The sequence below is a fragment of the Lissotriton vulgaris genome, chromosome 1_1 (assembly GCF_964263255.1).
Source record: "Lissotriton vulgaris chromosome 1_1, aLisVul1.2, whole genome shotgun sequence".
Lineage (NCBI taxonomy): Eukaryota > Metazoa > Chordata > Amphibia > Caudata > Salamandridae > Lissotriton > Lissotriton vulgaris.
In genome coordinates, this window is record NC_141685.1 from 1,659,860,778 (window position 1) to 1,659,886,373 (window position 25,596).

The following is a 25,596-nucleotide window of genomic DNA, read 5'->3' on the forward strand; positions in this document are numbered from 1 at the left end:
TGAATAGTCTCAAAGAGGGGCTAAGTCTCCTTAGTTAAAAAATTGCTGATCATACTGTTAATTGTAAACCGAAAAGAAACTGCTTAAAACATGCTGTAGAATATGCACATGTAGTAAAGTAATAATACTCATAGTATTGTTAGGACTGACAGTAGCTATTCCTTACCTAATGAATAAAAGTGAGAAGAATAACACTAATATTCATGAGAAAGTAGATGCACCTGAAAAGTTAAATATACATGGAGGAATGGATAATTTTAGACGCAAAGAATAGAATTAGAAGCATCAGATGAGGAAGAATTACATTACAATAAAGTTAGAAATAGAACACACTTGAACATATTCGCTAATCTATTAGTACATTATGTAGAAGCAATGGAAATAAGCGGTTGCTATCTTTGTATGAAGCTACCATTGTCTGTAGTAGAGGGTGTCACTTACCACCACTTGCCCCTGACCTATGGTATTTCATGTAGTATTTTAGCTAGTTTATTTTATAAAAAAATGACCTTTGCAATATTATTATTCTAATTCAGATGTGATTTTCTCTGAACTTCCTATTCATAGTAACCTGAATCCTGTACATACTAAGGGTGACATAACTCGTTATATGGGTGAATATTTTCTAACAATAGGTACAATAGATATAGCTGAAGCACAAAAAAAATGAGCATGCATTTTACATGAAAAGGAAAAGATATTGTTGAATTTAGTTGAGAAAAGGAGAGAGGATTTCCAGAGAAAAGCTACAGAACAGAAACAAAAAATTCCTAAACGGGCAGAAAATAAAGAATACACCTTGAATGGCAAAACTCATGCTGCTATGTTGCTGGACTTTGAAAAGAAAGGGAAACTCTGTCTGCACAGGGAGAGAACAAGTTATTATAACAATATATTCATTGGTTGCATGCATGCATTTTACATGAAAAGGAAAAGATATTTTTGAATTTAGTTGATAAAAGGAGAGAGGATTTCCAGAGAAAAGCTACTGAACAGAAACAAAAAATTCCTAAATGGGCAGAAAATAAAGAATACACCTTGAATGGCAAAACTCATCCTGCTATGTTGCTTGACTTTGAAAAGAAAGGGAAACTTTGTCTCCACAGGGAGAGAACGAGTTATTATAACAATATATTCATTGGTTCTAGTGAATGTGAACACAATTATAAGGTAATTGGGGGTTGGGGTTTTAAAGATGGAACTGATACAGTATTTCCTGGAATGTATTACATATGTGGGAACAAAGCATATTACAAATTGCCTGATCATTGGTATGGGAGTTGCTATTTTGGAATAGTATTTCCAAAGGTATATCATGTAAACAAAATCACTGGAAGCAATGAAGAAACTAATGGGCTAATGCATAGTATAGGAGCTAGTTTTGCAGAAATTGTAGGTGATATATTTAGTGCATTCATACCTTCAGTGGGAGTGGTTCTGAATACTCAAAGAATTTACAAATTGTCAACAGTGGTGGATCGTTTATCGACTGACACTGCTGGAGGATTCTCAATGATCAATACTGAACTAGTTGCGGTAATCTCAATGGTTTTACAAAATCGACTTGCTCTTGATACCTTGTTGGCAAAAGAGGGTGGAGTCTGCAGAATGCTGAAAGGGCAACATTGTTGCCTTTACATACCTGACAAAAGTGTAGAAATTAAAGGGTATGTAAGGAATATTACATATTTAGAAAAAGAACTCAAACCACTGGAGGTTGATAGTGCATGGAAGAGACTTACAGATGGTCTCTCCTCTATAGGTAGTTGGTTGTCTAACGTAGGAAAAAGTTTTGTAGGTAGAATACTGATGCCAATGGTGGGAATAGCCTACTGATTTTAGGGGTAATAAATTGTTGCAACTGTCGCAAGCATAAAAAGACATATACAGTGAATAAGAAAGAAAAGAAAAGAAATATTAATTAAATTGAATTAGAAGAGTTGAATGGACATTTGTACAAGAAAGTGAAAAACCTTCACATGAATAATAAAAAGAAACTTAACAGAAAGTTTGAGAAAATTGAGTTGGGTGATATGTGAAAGTTGGCATCTGTTTCATTAATTGTTGATGATATAAAATATCATCAAAGAAGGGATTGATGCAGCAAGGTTGCATATGTAAAGCGACTTTCTTGTAATCAGCCCTCTCGAAAATAATATTAATGTACTAACTAGCATGAATTTGTTATATTAATATTGCATTTACACGACATTTCTAGTATCTAGGGGAAGCTCGACAATGTGCTTTTACTAACTATAATCCGCTTGCATTAAAATAGCTGCTGCTACGCAGGATTTTCTACTGCGCATGCGTCTGTCACACTCATGTGACATGACGTATTACTTCGTTTGGTGGGAAACTGCTTCTGCGCACTAGAACTAAGATGGTGGTTTTGTGTCCTAACATGCAAGAAGCTTGCATCGCTGCTTTTGCTAAGCTGTTCGTTCTGCCTAACCTTTAATACAATAGTTAAAATAAAATAATGGGAATAGAATAGATATAAGTGGTATACAGTGCATTCATTTATTCTGTGTCTCTAAAACTGTTTCTCTTCTATTTTTGCATGTATCGCATTTGGGCCCAAAATGTACTTCTGAACTCCATCTTTGGAGGAACTGCGCCTGCGCAAAGAAACTCAAGCCACTGAAGCCATGGCATTTAACCAGTGCCAGAATCAGCCATGAACTGAGAAACTATGAGGAAAATGACCTCACCATGCCAGAGGAAGCTGAATAGAATAATTTGTTAAAATATTGTATGTTATTGTTACATTCACTGCCGGGTGGAATAAAAGTACATGGGAAGATAAAGTCATGGGAGGGAACATTTAAATACATGATTGACAAGTTACCTCATATTAATATGGTGTGATGACTTCTCCTCATCTTTTGACCAATAAAATTGTGGTATTCACACATTTGTAACATTGGGGGATGGTACACTGACTTGGAAAATTGTATAACTAGGGTAGGCTTAGTTAGTTAGATTGTCCGACTTGTCCGAATAGCTGACCTGTCACTGACCCAACGCACTCAATAGGTGATCGAGAGCAGAGGTGCTGGCGGAGCACTCTGACAGAAGATTCGATAACCCAATCGGAGTTCTGGAGAGGAGTTCGATGACCCAATCGTGGTTCAGCTGTTAGCTGCAGAGAGTGGTGTGACGCTAGCGCTGCACTTTAGCTATGGGTGCCGGAGTTAGCTTATGGGTGGCTAACTCCCTTGATCCTGTAGGACTCTAGGTATCGGTGACTTGGATTGGTAAGTCAAATGGTAAAGATACCGAATGGTAAAAATTAAAATGATTGAGTGTAGGTTTACCTGTTTAAATATATACATAGTTTTATGGGCCCAGGTGAGTATGTTGAGCAGGTGAGCGCGCGCTCTATCAGCAGCTCAATCAGGATTTACTTTTTTATGTGAGCTCATTATGTCAGCAATTTTTGCTTTACCATATGCATATTCCTACTGCAAATGTTACCATTCGCGGTATTCCTCCTTGCAGTACTTGCCCTTGTTGCACCACACGTCCACCTTTATTGAAACGCTCTGAATGAGGGCATTTGGGTGCATGTGTGAAAGATCCCTGTACTGTGTGTGTGTGTGTCTGTATGTGTGTGCGTGTGTGTGCCTGTGTGTGAGAGAGACAGAGAGTCCTGAATCGTAATCTTATTTTACCACTGCATTCAGGCCTCTACAGTATCATTGGATTTGTATTTGTGTCACTCCGTTTTACTGAATTAAAGAATGATGCCTTTTTCAGAATTCCACTATTTACAAGGAAGACAGCTACTTTTTTTAAATTTATTTAGCTACATCTTTTTCACTTTAAATCTAATTGACATTGTTATATCCTGTTAGAGTAATTTGTCTAAGACACATTCTGCCCCAGGATTATCTTGCAGGGCTAACAGAATTCAAGCACCTTTCATGCATGAATTGGAGATTCCATTGCTGGCATAGCTCGATCATTGCCATGTCAGAGAGTTATGTTGTATAATGGATGTGGGTAAATAGACTCGCACTGGTATGGCCTTCTTACAATAAGAACATAAAGGATTACTTGATTGGACGGATATCGTTTTAAAATAAAGAATAAGCTCCGTTTCTTACTGCTGGTCAGGCGTTTTCCAAAAAGGTAGTAAAACACAGAAAACGGGGATACTGTTTAACAAGTCAAATTGCAAATGTATCCATCTGTAAGTGATTTTTGTTTGTGGCAAACAAATCAATTACTTGTCTTTTTGAGGATTATATATGGGAGTTGCTGGGGATGTACAGAATATAAGACAGGTGACGTGTTGGCTTCTGATGTCAGTTACTCTTTCTGAGAAGGAGGGTTGCACTAAGGAATTTATCACAAACAGTTTTCTGCTCCTCGAGTATTAGTCCATTTCATTCCTAGAGACCTGGTATAAAGTTCTATAGTTACACGCCTTGGACGCACCCCCTATAGTAGAGGACCCTCCCTCACAGTTGTTTTTCGTCCATCCTCAAGCACCGTCTGTGTTTCATATTGTGTCCATTGTGCCAATAATTATACTTGTTTTATTTAAAGGGATAAATAGTCCGGTGTAATAAGGGCCCGAGGAGTCTGGATAGATTTTGCAGCAGTTGAAGGCCCTGGGGTAGCGCAGAAGCTTTCTCTGTAGATAGAGTTGGTGTACAGGAGAAGGACGATGGTTTGGAGAAAGTAGTTTCATTCCTAACTCGGTGCAAAAGTTGTTATTATTTATTTTATTGCTTAACACATTTGTAAGTATTGTGGGCTTGATGAATTATAACTTATGTGCGGCGTGACAGGGTGAGTTATTATGGTTTAAAAAGGGAGACAAAACAACTTGGAATACATAACTACACAGTTCATAAGCTTGCCACTAAGTTGAAAGATTTTAAATGTGTCTAAAACCATTATCTACCAATCTTTACTCAATTCTGAATTACTTACCAGGCACTTTTACATCTTCCTATCATTGGTAGTAACTCTAGGCTTCCATCACGCAGCCCGCAGGCCCGTAGGTCCAATTTTTCAAGTTTGGCTTCACTCAGACTGTATTGCATGGCTGTGAGGTCTACAGGGTAGAGCTGGGTAACATACAGACTCACAGACTTGAAGCTCTTCGATACAGCTGTTGCCACTTCAGTGTCATGCAGTTCAAACACACAATGAAAGATGTTCAGCAAATCAGTGTCCTTTCTATTAACCCATTCCTGCATCCATTGAATCAGGAATGGCCTTCGATCATCCTCGAGGGGCCGTGGATTGAACAAGATGTCGTCCATCTTTTCATAAGCCATGAAGCCCAAGAAGAACCGGATGAAGTTGTGTAAACATTCCTGCTTTGTTCCAGCAATGCCCTGAAGAAGAACGTTTGTAGGATGTGTTGGGATCTCACCGAAAGCCCAGGCATCCAGGCACTCTATGAGCTCATCATTGTTTTGGATTTTCCCTGCACAATAGAAGGAAGCAAACATGTCTCGTACACTGTGATGCCGATAGTTATAAACACTGCTCCCACTTTGCTCCATCAGGAAGAATTTGCATAAGTGCTTGAGAAGAAGATCCAAGTCTTTGGGTAATTCCTCTCTCTTGAGTTCAAGGCAATTAGTAATAAGTTTTTCGTATGAGAGTTCAGCCAGCTGCTCACAAGCCGTTTTAATGTTTGGGTTCAATTTCCGTTCTGCAGGCTGTATGATGGACTGGCTTTCGTCAACATCCAGGACTACCTCTGGTGAGATGTTTCCCAAAGTGCACTGGAGGAGTGAAGCAAACAGTCGGCTGTGGGTGTCAAGCTTACCTTTATAACGTTCAAGCTCATTCTCCCGGCAAATCTCACAAAAAGCGAGATTCAGGAGAGGAACAGACACAAGGCTGGACAGGTTGTAATCTTCGATAAACGTGTAGCAATTAGGTGGTAATCCATTCAATTTAGACAACAATTCAATGTGTTTTTGAATATCCTTTTCTTCAAACTCCAGCATTACAAAAGTTAAAGTGAAGTGTTCCTTCCAGTCTCTCCAAACATTGAACCCGGCCGTTACCAAAACATGAATGTCTGGGAGGAGCTTCTTTGTTAAAATGCCGGAGAGCAGTGTTGTGATATTCATGGGAGTCTCAGCATTTCCCAGACATTCTTCCAAATCCTCTATCTCATGCATCAACGTATCCAGGCCATCGAAAATGAGGAGTGTATCTGAACCGAGCAGATCACTGGGCACTTCTGTCACGTTTTTACATTTAGATTCTATGAGTTCCCTCACATTCAATGGCGTCGGTAAGGAACTCAGCTCGCTGAATGTGAAATAGAAAACATATTTGTAGACTATGTCCCTTTTCCCATTCTTCCAATCCAGTTCAACTTCCTCACAAAGACATGTTTTCCCCATTCCAGCTTCTCCCAAGATCAACATCCGTTCTGATGTCAGACTTCTCTTCTGGGCTGTGAACAGTTCTCGTGAAGTGATGGTGTCCGCGACAGCGTCCTGAAAATCACCCCTGGTGTCTGTGCACAGGTCAGCCGTGCGAAGAACAATTAGTTTTCTTTCTAAACAGTGATCCTCCTCCATGACTCCTTTCCCCATTTTGCAGCAGGAGCTTTGCCTTTGACAGACTTTTCTCTTGAACCCATGATTCGAATCTGATGTAAAAAACGAAACACAAGAAGGACAGTTACATGATGAAAACAATTAATGTATTATTTAACATTTCTTCCTTTATTTGCATTTTAGAACCATCCACCAAAGTACAGAGTACTTACTATTTTTATGTAGAAAAGCAGAAAATATGTTCTTTGTATCCTTTTTTTTTTAAACAGTCTTTATTGATGTTTTACATTAATCCAACAACCCATCCCCCCACCCCGCCCCACCCTAGCACAGGCATGAGAATTAAATGAATATATAAACATACACATAATTATAAGCAAAGGTCAGAATGAGGACACAATTTATACAAAAATATGGTTTGCACAGATCTAAGAAAAAAATAGTTACATCCTATACATCCTTATTTAACCTGTATGTTCAATCCAAGTCCTAACTTCTTCCTGTTTCGTCCCTTTCGCTTATATATTGCAGTTTCCAAGCTATAAGTCGCCAATAGGCGTGTTTGCCAATGTTGGAATGTAGGCGGATATACATCAAGCCAAGCTGATGCAAGACAAATTCTAAATTCAGCCATAGCCACATATATCAAGCCCCTTATGTGCGGTGGCCGTGTGTCAACACTTGCCCCAATTACGATTTCGGCGGTGGTTATCTCCATCTTATCTTGAAAAATTTTAGAAAGAAAAGTGGATATCTCCTGTTTTATAATAAAAAGTTCCCTGCAAGTTGCAAACGTGTATTAAATCTGCTTCCGGTAATGAGCATCGAGGACATTGAGTCCCCTTGCCTGTACTCCACTTAGCTATTTTTTTAGGGGTATAATAAAGTTGGAAAAAAGTCTTGTAGTATTGTGCCTGTAGTTTGGTTAAGACTAAGATTGATTGACAATGATCGAAACCCATCTGAATAGAGGATTCTGGAATCTCTAATTGATCCTGCCAAATTTGGATATTTTATCTAAATCGTCAGGCAGCATGGTAATCAGATTAGTATAAATTTCCCCGATTTTAATTGTATTATTTTGTGTAATCGTTTCCATTAATTGTATTTTTCGGATTGCGGAGTTACCACCACCCTTTTTTAAAATAAAATCCCTAATTTGTAGATATTTAAAAAAAATCACGATGATCCAGACCAAATCTCTTTTTTAACAGATCGAATGTACAGAACCCGATTGAATTGTAAAATGAACCAAGTGTCGTGATACCAAGCCTGACCCACCATTCCATGCATGCATCGGAAAAAGTCTCAGGGAGGTTGTGATTTCGATATATGGATGTATAATGCGAGAATCTACCAATCCCGAGAATTTTACGTGTATCACCCCATGCAATATAGATACCCTTTAAAGTTTTAAACCAAACCTTTTTAAAGTGGCAATCATATGTCAAACGCCAAAGATGATTTCGCATCTCTACACCTAGACTAAGTTCCTGTGGAGTTGGGACCCCACTCATTTCTTCTGATAGCTAGCTTGGGGTTAAGAGTGCTCTGCTATAATTAAGAATAGTCGCCCACCAATAAAGTTTAAAATTTGGAAGGGCAAGTCTTCCCCTTTCCTTGGGGAGATTGATGAATTTAATGGCTCAACGTGATTTACTATATCCCCAAATAAAACAAGAAAATATTCCATCAATTTCTTTAAAAATGTGTTGATCAAACATATGGCCGAGATACCCGCCACCCCCTCTCAACACAATCCCCAAAAGGAGGGAAACCGGAAACAGTTCTTGAAGTTTTTGGAAGTGGGATGGAGTGACCATCCCGGCCGTATTTATTAAAACAAAATTAAAACATTAAACGTTTCATGTTATGTACAATTTCATTACCACATTGCGATGTTTGGCTAACCTTAACAGATTCTCTAATACAGAGGTTCTCCTAGCCGAACTAGCATCCTACAAACATTTTCTTGACATATTGAAATTGTACATCCTAACGTTTAAGGGCCAACGGCAAGGTCATAACCGGTGTCAAGATCCCTAACCCGACTTACCCCTCCCACTTGGGAGGGGCGACAGCACGGAGGCGTACCTCAAGTGCAACTACTACCAATTTCCCTTGACTTGACGGGGGCACCTAAAGACTCGACGCCAGTTAAAGGTCGTTCGAATACTCGTGTGAGGTATCTAGAAGGTATCGTAGACCTTATCCCAACCCCACACAACTTACCGCATCTGCCGTCGCAGATGTCACTGGCCCCGGGAAATTCCCCAGGAGGGGGCTGTAACCCCTCCTACAAAGGAAGGGGCCTTGACCGCCTTTTCCTTTACTTCCGGCGACCCATCCTTAGAAGGGACCGCCTCCCCATTGAGGGGCCAATGGCCACCTCTCCCGAGCGCTCCCATCCGTGTTGGGTGACGCCCACTCATAGGGATCTACTAATTAGTGCTCACCGATCATGACCTTACCGCCTACCAAAATAAATACGACAATGCTAACTAAACCTAAGAATACATTGGCCACTATGACCGAAAGAGCATGCTTAAAATTCAACACTATATCTGAATCTCTTTAATGGCAAAACGTACTCAAACCGACCATTCTTTATTATACTCAATATCCACATGACTCCACAACCTGTAAACGAAATGGAAGCAAAATTAATCAACTTTATTACAAACAACTGGCTGTCTTCTGGGGCTGGTGGGTGGGTCAAAATTGGCTCTTCGTTCTGTCCCGAGCTCACGTGCAGCGAGGAGGTGCAGCTTCAGGGCACAAGAACAAGAGGATGTCTTCTGGTCTTGCGTCCCTTTTTATCCGTCTTCAGGGCGGGCGTATACCCGCCCCTGCCTGCCCCGAGGGCGTGGCTGGCTGCGTCAGTGTCTAGGCCAGCCCACTCTAGGGCGGGAACGGGCGCGCCCCAGCTACGCCGCTTCGGGCATACCAGCCGAGACGCGCCCCCCGCCCAAAAAATGGCTTCCCGGGGGGATCGAGGCACTCTGCCATAAGTTCGGGGGGACCGAGTTGGTCGCCCCTTTCCATATGGCCGAGATACCCGCCACCCCCTCTCAACACAATCCCCAAAAGGAGGGAAACCGGAAACAGTTCTTGAAGTTTTTGGAAGTGGGATGGAGTGACCATCCCGGCCGTATTTATTAAAACAAAATTAAAACATTAAACGTTTCATGTTATGTACAATTTCATTACCACATTGCGATGTTTGGCTAACCTTAACAGATTCTCTAATACAGAGGTTCTCCTAGCCGAACTAGCATCCTACAAACATTTTCTTGACATATTGAAATTGTACATCCTAACGTTTAAGGGCCAACGGCAAGGTCATAACCGGTGTCAAGATCCCTAACCCGACTTACCCCTCCCACTTGGGAGGGGCGACAGCACGGAGGCGTACCTCAAGTGCAACTACTACCAATTTCCCTTGACTTGACGGGGGCACCTAAAGACTCGACGCCAGTTAAAGGTCGTTCGAATACTCGTGTGAGGTATCTAGAAGGTATCGTAGACCTTATCCCAACCCCACACAACTTACCGCATCTGCCGTCGCAGATGTCACTGGCCCCGGGAAATTCCCCAGGAGGGGGCTGTAACCCCTCCTACAAAGGAAGGGGCCTTGACCGCCTTTTCCTTTACTTCCGGCGACCCATCCTTAGAAGGGACCGCCTCCCCATTGAGGGGCCAATGGCCACCTCTCCCGAGCGCTCCCATCCGTGTTGGGTGACGCCCACTCATAGGGATCTACTAATTAGTGCTCACCGATCATGACCTTACCGCCACAGGCCGGATAGTTGACCGGCTATCCGGACCCCCACAAAAACTCCTACCTAAAGGTCATGTTTCAACGTTTTTTAACCATGCTAAGAAGTCTCCTATGAGTAACTCATTTCCCACCCGAGACAAATGCACACCATCCCCCAGATACATACTGTCATCATTAATACAACCATGCGAGATAGAATGCAATGTCCTGGAACGGAACAACCTACTCACTTTGTTATTAAGTTTTCTAACAGAATGGTTCAAAGCAGGAATCGAAACCGCCCCCCGCCACACTTTTCGTGGGATCATATGAGACCACGCAATTATGCACCCCGGAACTTTCCTCGCCAACCAACTTACAGTGGAAAGCATTGCCTCTAGGAGAAGTCGTCTACCGGTGGTGACCAAATCATTGCCCCCTAAATGCACTATGACTATAGACGGCGGTGACCTCGTCCGCCCTAACAAACCCTCAAAGAATGCCTGAAACTGGTCAATACAGAGACCGCCCCTTCCGTAGAAGGACACCCTGTACCCGTATTCCCCAGCTACGTGAACCATGTCACCTGCTTTGAATACGTCCGCGGCACGCCTCACGTATGAGTGGCCCACGACCCACACCTCTTTCCTCACAGCCGGTGATGTCTGACCGCTGGCCTGGTGTTGGGTCGACTGCATAGTCCGCCCCGCCTCGAAGGCTTGCGTAACTGAAAACCAAACAAAAAACAAGAAGCGTGAGTACATTGTCATAGCTTCACAACATGTGCAACCGCACATACCTCTTATAACAATTGGAGGACCAGCGCCCCACACGTTTCACTTGTTCCACATTGAGACCCCTGGCTGTAGCTTCAGTGGCAGCCCCTATCCGAAAGGAATGGGTCCCAAACGCGCCCGGGTCCAAGCCCGCTGCGGTAATTGACATCGCGAGCACCCGCTGAAACTGAAATTTCGTCAGTGGGGTGGCGTCCGCGTGTCTCAACAATGTCCCTCCCCATGATGCCACCCTTCGTGCTAGGTAGTCTTTTTTTTTTTATTTTTTTTTTTATTAAATTTATACTTTATTACAACCCCAAGTCACATACACAGCCAACATCGCCTACAACCCGGAGGCCGGCGGCATCAGAAATGGAAAAGGGAAGAAAACACACCCTTCAAACCCCTGGGTAAAAGTAAATGACACAGCCGTAACAACCAACAGCCCAAGGGCCTGGCGGCAAGCTTGCAGGTGTGGAACAAGTGTGTAGAGGCAACAGAACATATCAGCTACCGTTGGACAACTATAACTTGTAAGCAGGATGCAAGCACCGCAATGCCATCAGAGTCAGATCCAGGTACAACATGGCGTGTCAAAGTGGAAGGATCTAAATAGCCATCCGGGAAGGACTGCGTAGAAACCCAGACCCAGACCAGAACAAACCCACCCTCCCCCAAAGAAGAACTAGCCAGACTACCTAAACCCGTGCCCACCACCCACCTCCCACCCTACACTACTACCATGAACCCCTCAGCTAAGCTAAGGGGGGATAAACAGACGCCCACGAAGGCGAGATGACGCTCCAAGAGGGGGACAGCGGTCACAACCAGTCAGCGCGGCCGTCACAAGTCACATCCAACACAAACACCTCAAACGTCAGGCGAGAACCACCACTCTGACACAACGTAAAGGCTTTCAACTATCATATTCCTCAAGCACAGCTGCTGCAGCCCCATCTTCCTGTAGCACATCCAGCTCCACACTCTCTGGGTCCGATTCATCACCCTCCCTCGCACTCTGGAACGCCCGAAACATACCCCAAAAGTTTTTGGGTCTACTCTTTGGCGGTAGGAGTTCACTATACACCTCCGATTGCGTGCAACAGTAAAGCAGGTCTGTTTCCCATCTTTTTTTGGTAGGGACCGGCCCCCGCATCCAGCATAATGCTAACAGTCGTTTCGCCATGAGCAATGCCATGTCTGTGAGTCGTCGCAGCGCCACAGGAAGGGGTTTTGAGAAACCAAGTAAGGCGAGCGCCGGGTCGGGCAAGATCACCTCACCGAGGATAGTACTGAGGTCAGCAAAGACTTCTACCCAGTATTTGTGTATTGCAGGACAAGTCCAGGCCATATGGAGAAAGTCTGCTGTGTGAAAGTGGCAGCGCTCACACTCCGCTGAGTCTCGAAGGCCATACCTGTGCAACCTCTCGGGCGTGTAGTAGACACGCTGTAGGAATTTAAAATGCACCAGTCGGTGCCTGCCGTTGAGTGAGATCTTCCTAGTATTAGTGGCACAATAACGCCACATGTCGTCTGAGATGGGAGATTGGAGGTCAGTCTGCCAGGCCAAGCGGGCCTTGGAGGGGGGACACTGCCGTTGACCATCACCCAGTGACCTAAGAGCCGTGATCAATTTGCGAGCTGAGGGGGTTTTGATGACATAGGTGAGTTCCGGCACTACCGGTGGTTCAGCAAGGTCCGGGCCCAAAACGGCAAGAGCCGCTCTACGGACTCTGTGATATTGGAAGCTATGCAGCATCGTCGCCCTGGGACAGGACTGAAGGACGTGTTGCAGCGTTTTCAGAGTGCCCTCTGAAAAGAGGTCCCCCATGGTAACAATGCCAAGGTCACGTAGCGCCTTCAGGACACCCTTCTCCGTAAGTGGAGCTAACCAGGCCGCCCATTCTACACGGAGCAAAGGCGAATACAGCAGGGAGCACTCACGGGGGCCGACCAGAGCATGCCAAGCATGATTCGTGGCAGCTATGGAGTCCAGATTGCCGACCCGTCTATCAGGCGGATAGCATACTGTCGCCGGAAGCGGGACGGGGTCTGCAAAGAGCCGCTCCAATTTCACATGAGGGATGTCCGGGTCCCCATGAATCCACGTATGAAGGTGGGCACCCTGTGCGAGCCTGTAGTATCGCTCCAGATCCGGAGCCCCTAGGCCTCCCTGTTCGTAAGGAAGGGTGAGCGTTTTCCACTGCACCCGCGGTTGTTTGCCTCCCCACGCCAGGCGGACAAGGGTCTGTGTAAGTTGCCGGAAAAAGGCTTTGGAAAGGACTATTGGTATATTCACGAATAGAAAAAGGAACCTGGGGAGCACCACCATCTTCATGAGTGCAATCCTGCCCATGAGTGAAAGCGGGAGCCTAGACCACACCTCGACGTCATCCATCAGCTTGGAGTAGGCTACTCCGTAATTCTCGCGGACCAGAACCTCCGGGTCTGTATGAATGCGTATCCCCAAGTAGCGAATGGAGTCCGTGGTCCATTGCAAGGGGTACTCCGAGTCAAAAGGGAGCGTCACCGGTGTCAGGGGCAGTGCTACTGATTTAGACCAGTTGACGCGGAGGCCCGAAAGAGCCCCAAACCTCACCACCTCCCGCAGCACCGCAGAGAGGTTGGTCTCCGGGTCTCGGATATATAGTAGAGTGTCATCCGCATATGTGGAGATACCAATTTGGTACGTCGGGAAGTTGATCCCCTCAAACCGGTGGTACTCTCGCATAGCGCAGGCGAGAGGCTCCGCTACCATGGCATACAGCAACGGAGAGAGGGGACAACCTTGGCGCGTGCCCCTCCCAATTTCGATGGGAGCAGTGACCAGGTTACCCATCCTCAATCTCGCCGTGGGTTTGTAGTAAAGGGCTCCCAGCATTTGCAAAAACGGCTCCCCGAGGCCGAATTTACGAAGGACCTTCAGCATGAACGGCCACTCGACCGAATCGAAGGCCTTCTCCATATCTAAGAATATGGCCACAGCTTTGCTTTCGTGCTTGACATGCTGGATCGTGCCCAGGACCGTGCGGATATTATACGTGAGATTGCGTGAGGGAACAAACCCAGCCTGCTCTGGGGCGACCAGATCCGGGACCAGCAGCGACAGGCGAGTCGCAAGAACCTTAGCATACAGTTTCGCGTCCACATTGATCAGTGATAGCGGCCGGTAGGAGCCACATTGGTCAAGGGGTTTGCCAGGTTTAGGGATGGTGATAAGCAGCGCCTCTCTCATGGATTTCGACATGCTGCCCTGCTGGCAAATATCATCGAACAAGAGCATCAGGTATGGGACCAGTTGCGCCTTGAAGGTTTTATAGAATGATACCGTGAGACCATCCGCCCCAGGAGCGCTGCCGGACTTCATGCATTCCAGTGCTTCCGTTATCTCCTCCTTCTGGATGGGGGCCATGAGAAATTCCCTTTGCCAGTCAGCCAGGAAGGGCATCTGAAGATGGCCCAAATAGTCGTCGATTTCATCCTCGAGATGTGCGTCCCTCGAGGAGTAAAGGGCAGTGTAGTAGGCGTGGAATTCCGCCAGGATATCTTGCTCCTCAGTAACCACCGCCCCAGCAGCCGTCACTAACTCCTCGATAACCAATGGGGGTCTACTGTTGCGCATAAGTTTAGCTAGGAGGGCGCCAGGCCGCTCCCGTTCCCCATACGCCCGCGCCGTCGCGTATTTGCCCATATGTTGAATTTCCCTGTCCGCCTCCTCTTGAAATTCATCTAGTAAGGTTTTGCGCTCGACTGCATCAGCTGTGTCCCCCGAGTCCACCGCCCGACCCTCCAGATTCGCTAGCTGCGTTTCGAGCAGCTGTAGGCGTCGTCTGATGGCCTTGAGCACCCCTGAGTGCTTCGCCATAGTCATCCCCCTGATGTAAACCTTAAATGCGTCCCAGAGAACCTGAACGCTGTCCACTGAGCCCACATTGGTCGCGAAATAGGTCTCTATGTCTTCGGCGAGTTCCCCTCTGAAGACCTCATCTAAGAGGGAGTATGGGGGGAACCTCCACGTGAAGGGGGGGATCCTCTTGGGAGGAGCCACAAGCAACAGGAGCAAGGGCGAGTGATCAGACAGCGTGCGCGGGAGAACCGTGCAACCCTTAACCATGTCGAGCAAACTGCGGGAAGCAAGCCAGTAATCAATGCGTGTGTGAATGTTGTGGTAGGCCGAGTAGTGAGTGAACCCACCCCGCCCCGGGTGTCTATGCCGCCACACATCAAGTAAATCAAGTTTCACACATTCCGACAAAAGGAGGGACGCGGAGGGCGCAGGGGACCTAGGGGGGCCCGCAGATCTGTCGAGGGCCGGGTTCAGCACTAGATTAAAATCTCCTCCCCACAGCATTCTAGAGCCCACAAACTGCCTGCAGCTGTCCGCAAGCGAAGAGTAAAACTCCGGGGAGTCGTAGTTGGGGCCATACACATTCACCAGCAGGAGATCATGATCTTTTCCAACACAACGTGCAACCACAAACCTCCCCTCCGGGTCCCCTGCCACTCGGGTCAGCGTCAGTCGGGATTTGGGATTGGCCCATGTGAGCACCCCCCTAGCATGCGTAGTGAACCCCGCAGCGACACAAGCAGGGCCAAGGCCCCTCACCTGCAACATAGGGCTGGAAGGCGGTAAATGTGTCTCCTGCAATAAAGCAAGGTCAATGTGATGGCGTTGCAAATAGGCCAGGACCTTTCTGAGTTTTCGGAAATCGTTGAGCCCCCTCACGTTCCAGGACAGCAATCGCAAAGAGCTCGGAGAGCCCTCCGCACTCAGTGAGTCAGCATTAGACATAGCAGATTAGCAAGTAGAATATCGCAGAGCAGGCAGTGTGGCAGACACAGTGCAGTAGTCGGCAAAAACAAACCCCCCACCCGGCAAACCCCGAACCCCAAACAGCATGACAGCAATAATGCACGAACAGACAAAGAAACGCCTCCCCCCCGCCCACAGCCGACCATCCCCAACCCGGTCAGACAGGAATCATCACCACCCAACATCCCCCCGTGCTCAACTATGAACTGTACAGAACCCCAAATAGCTCCTGAGGGAGCCGGAAGCCAAAAGCGCAGGGGCAGAGGGATCTAGCCAGCAAACGGCTCAGCTGGGAAACCAGAACTAGTAACCTCCCGCGTGCTCCCGTCCCGCCCCCCGCCCAAAAGTAATGAGCCCTGCCAGCTCTAGTCTTTTCAGTTCCTCAATACCAGTCTCTCATGTAGAGGGGCTTACCCCCGATCTCCCTCGGCAAGTGGAGCAGTCCCCCACCCAATCTACGGTGTTACCCAACCAGTCCAGAAGTAAACAGGTAGATCTCACCCAAAAAGACATATCTCGGTGGGTCCACACCGGCTGTGTGTAAGTCTTTGCGCCGTCCAGTGCCAACAGGTCAGCAGCGTCCCTCACGCGCTTGGCTACTCCTGGTCACTCAAGTGGGAGGAGGCGTCTGGGTCCTCTCGCCTACTTCCCTGATTGTTGCGGTTGTCCTTCTCCCATTCCTTTAAAGATTTCTTAAGATCCGCAGGGTCGGTAAAGAAATGTGAGTGGCCTTGCCTGTTGATGCGAAGCCTGGCAGGGTACAGCATGGCGTAGTCGAGCCCCAGGTCCTTCAGCTGTTTCTTGTAGGGGGCGAAGCGCTTCCTTTCCTCTTGCACCCTCGCCGTGAAGTCCGGGAATAGGGAGATGCTCATGCCTTCGAACTGTAGCTTCCCCTTTTCCCTGGCTAGCCGCAGTGCCAAGTCTCTGTCCCGATAATTAAGCAGCTTTGCTACGATCGGGCGCGGAGGGAGGCCAGGTTGTGGTTTCGGCCCCAGAGTGCGGTGGGCCCGTTCAACAATAAACATAGGGGAGAAGACATCTTCCCCTAACAGGGCCCGTAGGAGTTTCTCCACAAACAGCTCCATTTTACCGGTGCTAGTGGATTCCGCTACGCCCGTAATGCGTAGGTTGGAGCGCCTCGAGCGTGCCTCCAAATCTTCTGTCTTATCTTGGATAACCTGGAGCAGCCGATTAAACTGTTTGCGGTCCTTATCCCACTCCGTTTGAGCCTCTTCCGCCTCTGTGAGCCGTCTTTCTGCCATGTCCAGCCGCTCCGCATGTTTGTCCACCCTCTCGGACATGCGGTCCATCCGGTATGTCAGCGCGTCGATTTTGGTGCTAATCTCTGTCATGCTGACTTGCAGACCTTTCTCCATCGTCCCCAGCATGTCCCGTATTTCAGAACATAGGGAGGTCTCGGACGTCATAGGGCGCAGAGGGGAGGTTTGTGTTGTCCCCTCGGCCCCTTTCGCCTTCCTCTGGTCGAATGTTAGCTTGGGTTGCGACTTGTCTCCTTTCCCCATGGTGGCTCTAGTGGACATGTATCCGACAGGGACAGACGTGTGGAGACTACCACTCGGGGCTTTTGATCCGGGTCAGCAGTGGGCGCAGGATCGTGGGTCTCCCCCGTTTAGGGTGATTCGTCGCGGGACCGGCGCCCAAGATGGCGGCTCCCTGCACCAGAATGCCGATTCAAACGTTCCGCGGAACGTGGCGTTGGGCAATACCCCGTACTGTCCGGTCGCCCAGATGGTGGGCAAAGTGCCTCAGTGCGTGGGATCAGGGCACTCACCGCTACTCCGAAATCCTTCCTCCCTGTGGCGCTAGATGCTGGGAGTCGGCGGACAGTGCCTCTCGCCGCCAACTTAGTGATTCTCTTTAGGGCCTCCCCACAGGCAATGTGGGCTCCGTGCACCCTCTGGCAGCCTCCTCCGCTCGTCGCCTCCGGACTGGGGGGTGTCCTCTTCGCAGCGTCTCAGCACCGGGCGCGAGCGCTACCGCCGACCAGGAGTCTCTGTGGGTGGTCGGGTCCGCCTCGGGCACACACGCCGCACGTACTGCGACGCAACCCGGGCTGCTCTCTAGGCTAGGCTGGGGATCGCGGCCTGGGTCTTCGGCGCTCCGTGTACTGCGGCACAAAGGCGTACCGCGTCCGTTCTCCGCCGGACAAAGGGGGCCGCCGTCTCACCGAGGGGTCGCCTGAGAGTCCCCCACAGGTTTCAGTGCCGGCAGGGTCGATTTAGGATTGTTTGCAGGAGTTTGGCGGGATATCGGCAGGGAGCTCCGCGCTCGCGCGTCTTACATGGACGCCGGCTAGCTCCGCCCCCCCTCGTGCTAGGTAGTCTTCTAAACACTTTACCGGACACATGGAGGACCCTGGAATCCTGCGAATGACTATGCAGTCCCCTACCCCACCTTGATCGGTTTTGGACTTGACAAAGGATACAGTCATCGTCTCACCCCAGATCTGAACGTGTTCCCGGCACAAACCCCCCACCACATCCCGTTTGTTCCTTGCCACCAGCTCACTTATCCTCATCGCCCCGTGAAATGCAAGCGTAAAAGCAGCTCGGAACAAACAGGCCTCGAACTGAGACGAGCATGTGGCGGGGAGTGTGGCCAGCAACTGGGACAACCTATCCAGACCTATCGGGCGCCTCTCATCTACTCTGCGACCCTCAAGGCGTTGCCACCCACGCAGCGCTTTCTGTACCACAAAGGACGCTGTCGGGTCCTGGATATTATGAGCCCTGGCAACAAAGGAAATGGCAGCACGATGCCTCTGGGCTGTAGCCACCGACTTCCCAGCCCTACGCAAGGACATCAGAAAATGTACTACCCAATCCTCATGCCCCCAAAGCCCCCCTCTCTCAGTCCCCAAAAAGGCTAAATAGGCCCGAAACGCCCCTTCGTATGCCTTCCTCGTCCTTGGTGCTAGACTCTCTCCCACGAGGTAACGGAGTTCGGGGCACCGAGAGACCAGAGAGCTTCGGGAAAGGGTGCCGGCTCTGGGTCCGCTGAGGGAAGGAAACCCGAGAAAGCCTGCATTTGAAAACGAGACAGTGCATCAGCCGCCTGATTCATCACCCCTGGGACATGTTTCGCTCTGAATACCACGTTCAGTTGCATACACAGTAAAACAATTTCTTTAAGCAGCCTTAAAATCATTTTACAACGTGCTGCCTGACTATTGATGCATTCTACAACGGTCATATTGTCAGACCAAAATATGACAGAGTGATTTTTGAATCCATCGGGCCAGGTTCTGAGGGCCACCAAAATGGGAAACAGTTCAAGGAAAGCAATATTACTCGTCAGCCCCTCTTCATGCCACCATGTTGGCCACCTTTGTGCCGACCATTTTGTGCCGAAGATGGCGCCAAAGCCCATGCTTCCCGCTGAATCCGTCCATAGACCGAGCTCTTCAGAGGACAAGGCTGGTTTGTTCCAGACGACTCGACCATTGAAATCCGCCAAAAATGCTAACCAAATACGCATGTCTTGGCGGACCTCAGCCGATAGTCTCGTGCGATGATGACCCTCCTTTAGGCCGACCATCGCCTGGGCAATTGAACGGGAAAAGGGGCGGGCCATTGGGATCACCCTCAGGGCAAAATTCAACTTCCCCACCAATTGCTGCAATTGATGCAGCGTAACTTTAGATGCATTTATACATATTTGCAGGGCTGCCCTGAATTTCGACACTTTGGCAGCTGGTAAACGAAAACAACCCTCACTAGAGTCCAACTCGATCCCCAGAAACTCGAGGCAAGTCGTGGGACCCACAGTTTTACCTGGTGCCAATGGCACACCAAATCGATCCATTAATACACAAAATTCAGTCAAGGCCCGGGCACATTCGTCATCCCCAGCGGCCCCAAGGAACAGAAAGTCATCAAGGTAATGCATCACATTTCGAAAACCCGTTTCCTTCGTGTAAACCCATTGTAGAAAACTACTGAATTTCTCGAAATATGCACAAGATATAGAGCACCCCATCGGCATACACCTATCCATGTAATACGAACCTTGAAACATGAATCCCAGAAGACGTTGGTCGTCCGGGTGTACCGGGAGCAAACGGAACGCTGACTCGATATCTGATTTCGCCATCAGCGTCCCGGGCCCCAAGCGATTCAAAATGGCTACGGCCTCATCGAATGATGCGTACCGCACCGAACATACCTCTGGATTAATTGCATCGTTCACAGAAAGGCCATGAGGAGCTGATAAATTGTGGATCAATCGAAACTCACCTGGGTCCTTCTTGGGGACCACCCCTAAAGGAGAACAGACAAAATTCTGTACCGGGGGAACACTAAACGGGCCGGCAACCCGACCTCGGATAACCTCTTTCCGGATCTTATCCTGCACTACAGTCGTATGCTGCAAGACGGAAAGTTGATTTTTGCACGTCCCGACACCCTGAAAGTCCCCCACCGGGATGCGGAAACCATATGAAAAACCGTTCCGCAGCACCCCAGCAGAAGTACGATCTGGGTATTCGCTGAGCCAGGGAATCATCGCCAAGGTATCAATCGGGGTTGGTAAAGGCGCCCCTCGGACTACATTAGACCTGTTTGGCGCCTCCCCTACCCCCATTCTCACCCGTTCTGGCTCTGCACGAGGACTCAGGATGGGGTGCCCCGCAACCACTACATTCGTGCTTGAACTTACACGATCCCGGGGGCCTAGTACATTTACCTTTGTTGAAATTGAAACAGAAACCCTTCTTCCCTGCATTGCCGGCGGGTCTCGGATAATCGTCGGTACCCGTACCCGACCGAAAGGGCGTCCCCCCATATTGGCGGGAGGATTCACCAACAGTACTCCCCACCAACGGCATTTTCAACATCCCTGACTCTTTCATTTTATCCCATGTCAAAGAATCATAACAGTCCCAGGTTAAACTTTTGTTATGCTCCATCGCTTTCCTGAAAAGGTTGTCATAACAGAACCATTGGTTACCTTGGTGCGATGTCGAGTACCCCATAATTCGTGACTGATATACTGGAAACTCAGGGAGCAATTCAGGCCTACGTTCCCCCAAAATTGACGTAAAAATTCCCCATGCATTGCCCCAGTTGCCAATATTCTCATTCACTTTAAAGGCGGCCATTTTTGCGCGCCAAACACTTGGATGCATCAGATCCTTTTGACTCTTAACAGTTTCAACCTCATAATGATCAACAAGCAGGGAGAAAATGTTTACATATTCCCCCGCCCAAATCTTCTCCTTTATTGTCAAAGGAACATGTTGCCCCAATTTTTCTCTACGAGAGGGTGTTGACTCATCCCTCGCGATCGGCAATGGCCGCTTACCTGCACCGAACGCTGCTTCCGCCACTCTTGGCTTGTCTATCACCGCAGCCGGCGCGGGTACCTTGGCTGTATCACGTTTCTCGCGCAACTGTTTCATCAGTGCTTGCGCTTCGGCAGCCGTGGCGCCCTCGCTACTGTCCCCCAACCACGCTGCTAACTGTGCCGCCAACTCGGGAGGCATATCATCCGTGGATGTCGGGGTGACTACGACGGGAATCGGATTCCCTTCCTTCGGTACCGGGGCCGGTACCGGGGCTGGCGCCTCGAGCGGGGAACAGGGGACCGGGACGTCTCCCCCGGCTGGCCCCCTTCTCGGCCTCTTTGGCTTCCCTCCAGCCGGTGGACGCCCCGATCCTTCCTCCCCGTCTCGCTCCGCCAACCGCTTCTTTATCTCGGACATCTCCTTCATGAGGATCCGAACCATCTGGTCAGTCGTCATTCTCTTCGCGCCTTTCTTGGGCATCTTTCAAAACGAAGTATCTAGAAGACAAAAAGAAAGATTAAAACGCTCAAAATTGGCTCTTCGTTCTGTCCCGAGCTCACGTGCAGCGAGGAGGTGCAGCTTCAGGGCACAAGAACAAGAGGATGTCTTCTGGTCTTGCGTCCCTTTTTATCCGTCTTCAGGGCGGGCGTATACCCGCCCCTGCCTGCCCCGAGGGCGTGGCTGGCTGCGTCAGTGTCTAGGCCAGCCCACTCTAGGGCGGGAACGGGCGCGCCCCAGCTACGCCGCTTCGGGCATACCAGCCGAGACGCGCCCCCCGCCCAAAAAATGGCTTCCCGGGGGGATCGAGGCACTCTGCCATAAGTTCGGGGGGACCGAGTTGGTCGCCCCTTTCCATTAGGCATGTAGGGCCAGATGTAGGTGTCAAAATACCGGTCGGAATCGGCCGAAAATACCGATTTTCGGCCGTTTCCGACCAGTATTTTGACATTGGTATGTAGGGGCACTGAAAACATACAGGTTCGGTAATTTTACCAATTCGGTAAATAGGTAGCACTTCTAACAGTGCTACAGGGCCTTTAGAATTCGTTATTTACCATGTAATACAATTGCATGGTAAATAACGAATTCTTGTGTACATGCACATCTGTGCATGTACACCTGCGCCATGTGGAACACAGACATGCCCTGAGGGCATGTCTGTGTGCTACATGGCGCACAAGCCAGTTACAGGGGTGCAACAGGGTGTCAAAGTGATACCCTGTCCCCCTTTGCAATTCGGCATTTTTACCGATTCGGTAAATACCGAATCGGTATTTGCTATTGAATCGATTCAATAGCAAATACACATTCGGTATTTACCGAATCGGTAAATACCGAATCTTACCGATTCGGTAAAAAATACCAAAATATTACCCACATCAGATTTACCGTTTCTAAAATACCAAATCGGTAAAATTCGGTATTTTAGAATCGGTAAACCTAAATTACCTACATCTAGCCCATAGTTCTAAAAAAATATAGGAATTTTGGAAAAAATACCATTTTAATAAGATTACATCTTGAAATAATGGTTAGCTGGAAATTATGCAGTTTCTTCAAAGCTTCATCCGTTTGTTTCAGTAGTGGATTAAGATTAATTTTACCCAAGTTATCGAGATTTGAGGTAATATTAACTCCTAAATAAACTGCATTAGTTACTACCCTATTATCACAATAATTAAGTTGGTTATTGATCACAATTTGAGTTTTATTTTAGTTCAGTTTATAACCCGAAACTGCACCAAAATTCCCGGCCTCTTGTTCAATTAATTTTATGGCCTCCTCTGGATTAGTTGTTGTTACAGCAATATCATCAGCATAGGCCAATGTTTTAGTTGCTCCATTGGGGGTCACCATTGGTCTTATAGCTTGATTATGTTCCAGTTTCCAAATAAACAGATCTATGAAAAGGGCAAATAATAGGGGGAGCAGGGGCAACCCTGCCTTGTCCCTCTTGTCACTTTAAAATTATCCAATGCCACACCATTTATCATAACTGTTGCTTCCGGTTTAACATATAACATACATATTGCCCTAATAAATGATTCCCCTATCCCACTACTTGACATAGTTGTCCATAAATATTGCCAGGAGACCCTATTGAACGCTTTTTCAGCGTCTAGCAATATAAGAGCCATAGGGTCCCCCGCAACTTCAGCTTTGTCAAAGAGTGCGATAACCCTTTGGATATGCTCGATGGTTGACCGGCCTGGAACCAAACCATGTTGCCTAACTCAAATGATTTTATGAATTAGTGGAGCAAGCCGACTGGCCAATAATTTAGAATACATTTTAGAGTCATTATTAATTAGGGTGATCGGGCGGTAAGCCCCTAGCTCGGTCGGGTCTTTGTTCTTCTTAGGGAATACAATAATCTTTGCCTGTGCCCAAGACCCTGGTGGTTGACCACCCTGAAACAATTGGGTCAGTAGCTTAGTGAAAATCCCTTTCAGTTGTTTACAAAACCTGGCATAAAATTCTGATGGAATACCGTCAAGCCCGGCTGCTTTACCAGGTGACAGACTATGTATTGATAAAAGTATCTCAACCCATTGAGGTTTCTCCGCCAAAATATCTTGATCTGTTGGAGAAAGTGCTGACCATGTGACCGAATCCAGATATTCCTCTACTTGTGATTGGGTTTTACAAGTCTCGGTGTATAACTCCTCATAATATCTTTTAAATGCTTCTCTAATTAAATCAGTATCTTAAATAAGGCCTTTCACAGGGTCTCTGATCTCTTTAATTGTATTATCAGTATGATCCTGCCTTGTACGAACAGCCAATTGGTGCCCCACTTTTTCACCAAGCTAGTACACCTTTTCCTTATTTTGAGTGGCTTTACAAATTGCTTTAGATGTAAATATTTCTACAATTTGGTTTTTGGTGATGGTTACTTCCCTTAACGCTTTGTCCACGTTAATATTTCCCTGAATTGCCACTACCACATCTTCCTCTTTCTTAACTAATTTATTTTGTAGAGTTTTTATTAGAAATTTTTCATTTTGGTTGCTTTTGATAGAAAATCTAATGGTTTCTCCCCTACTTCTTGCTTTAAGAGTATCCCAAACAATTTCCAGCGGGGCACTACCAATATTAAATTCTAAAAATTCCGGGATCCATTTTTCTATTTGCTGACAATATTCTTCGTTAAGCAGTAAAGCCCTTTCAAAAGTTCAGCTCTTATGATTCAATTGTATCTTACCTATATCAATACCTATGATTAAAGGGTTATGATCAGACAAAACTTTAGGCAATTTATCTATAGTGCAATTTGTGGCTATAGAATGTGAAGCAAATATATAATCTAGTCTCGCAAATTGTGATGTGGATTGGAGAAAAAAGTGAAACCTGGATTATTTGAAAAGTGCATTTGCCAGCAGTCAATAATACCATGTGTATTACAGATCTCTTCAAGGGCTTTATACACTCTCGGTTTTCTTCCTTGATAAATAAAATTGGTTGTCCCTTGCCCCCAATCTGCTGGAAGATTCAAGTTAAAGTCACCGCAAATAATTAATGGTAATGGCCAATGTGCTAGCTCATCGTTCAGAAATATAAAAGGAGCAGAATCATCATCTATGCACCCATATACCGAACAGAAGGTTAATTTTTTCCCTATACCATATTGACATTCGGTAATGGCCCATCTTCCAAATTTATCTGCCGTTGATTTACCAAATTGAAGACTACTACCGTGTGTCAAAATGGTTACTCCCCGTGTTTTATTTGCCTGACTTGTTGCCGTGATCACCCTATAGCCTAAAGTTTTTAGAATTGATTTTTGAGATGCTTCAACATGAGTTTCCTGAACGCAAACTATTTCCGCTCCGATTGCATTGAGGTATATTGCAGTTCTTTGCCGGTTTTTGGGGCCGTTTAATCCACAAATATTAATTCTTAATATTTTTATTTGACTCATTGATACACACAAAAAAAGGATCAGACAGTACTGCTTTCCCCAAGCAAATGAGTTCTTATAAATTCCACTTTTTCTGACCTAATTTCATGCCTGTGCCCCCACCCCCACACTATTCCCCCTTTAAAAAACAAACTGTCCCCTCCCTTTAGGCCATCCCACCCCCCACTACCCCTTACTGAGGCTACCTGGTTCAAATTGGACCAGGTTATGGGCACCAGTGTGATTGGTAGCTCTAGGCGTCCACTCGCCTAAACCCCAGTGTCTACCTGAATCTTTATCATAGTGTGTTTGGTTTGCATCTATTATTACTCAAATATACAAATTAATAACAGTTAGAATCAGTGCAACGGTTTTGTGTGTGACTGTTAATAAGTAATCTATTTATTATTCTTGCTTTTGTCTGACTTGGTGATTTCTTTTAAATTCACTTCTGCCTGTACTTCGCTGGAGAAGATTCTCGTAGTGCCATTAATTA

General features: G+C 47.0%; 1 protein-coding gene across 1 annotated transcript in view; it reads right to left on the reverse strand.

The window, feature by feature from the left end:
* Window positions 1-25,596, reverse strand: part of LOC147750997 (protein NLRC5-like) — a 721,414-nt gene that overhangs the window by 165,475 nt on the left and 530,343 nt on the right. The window contains exon 11 of the mRNA XM_086918889.1: window positions 4,948-6,637. Within this exon, the coding sequence (XP_086775015.1) occupies window positions 4,948-6,637 (1,690 nt within the window). The remainder of the gene's footprint in view (window positions 1-4,947; window positions 6,638-25,596) is intronic.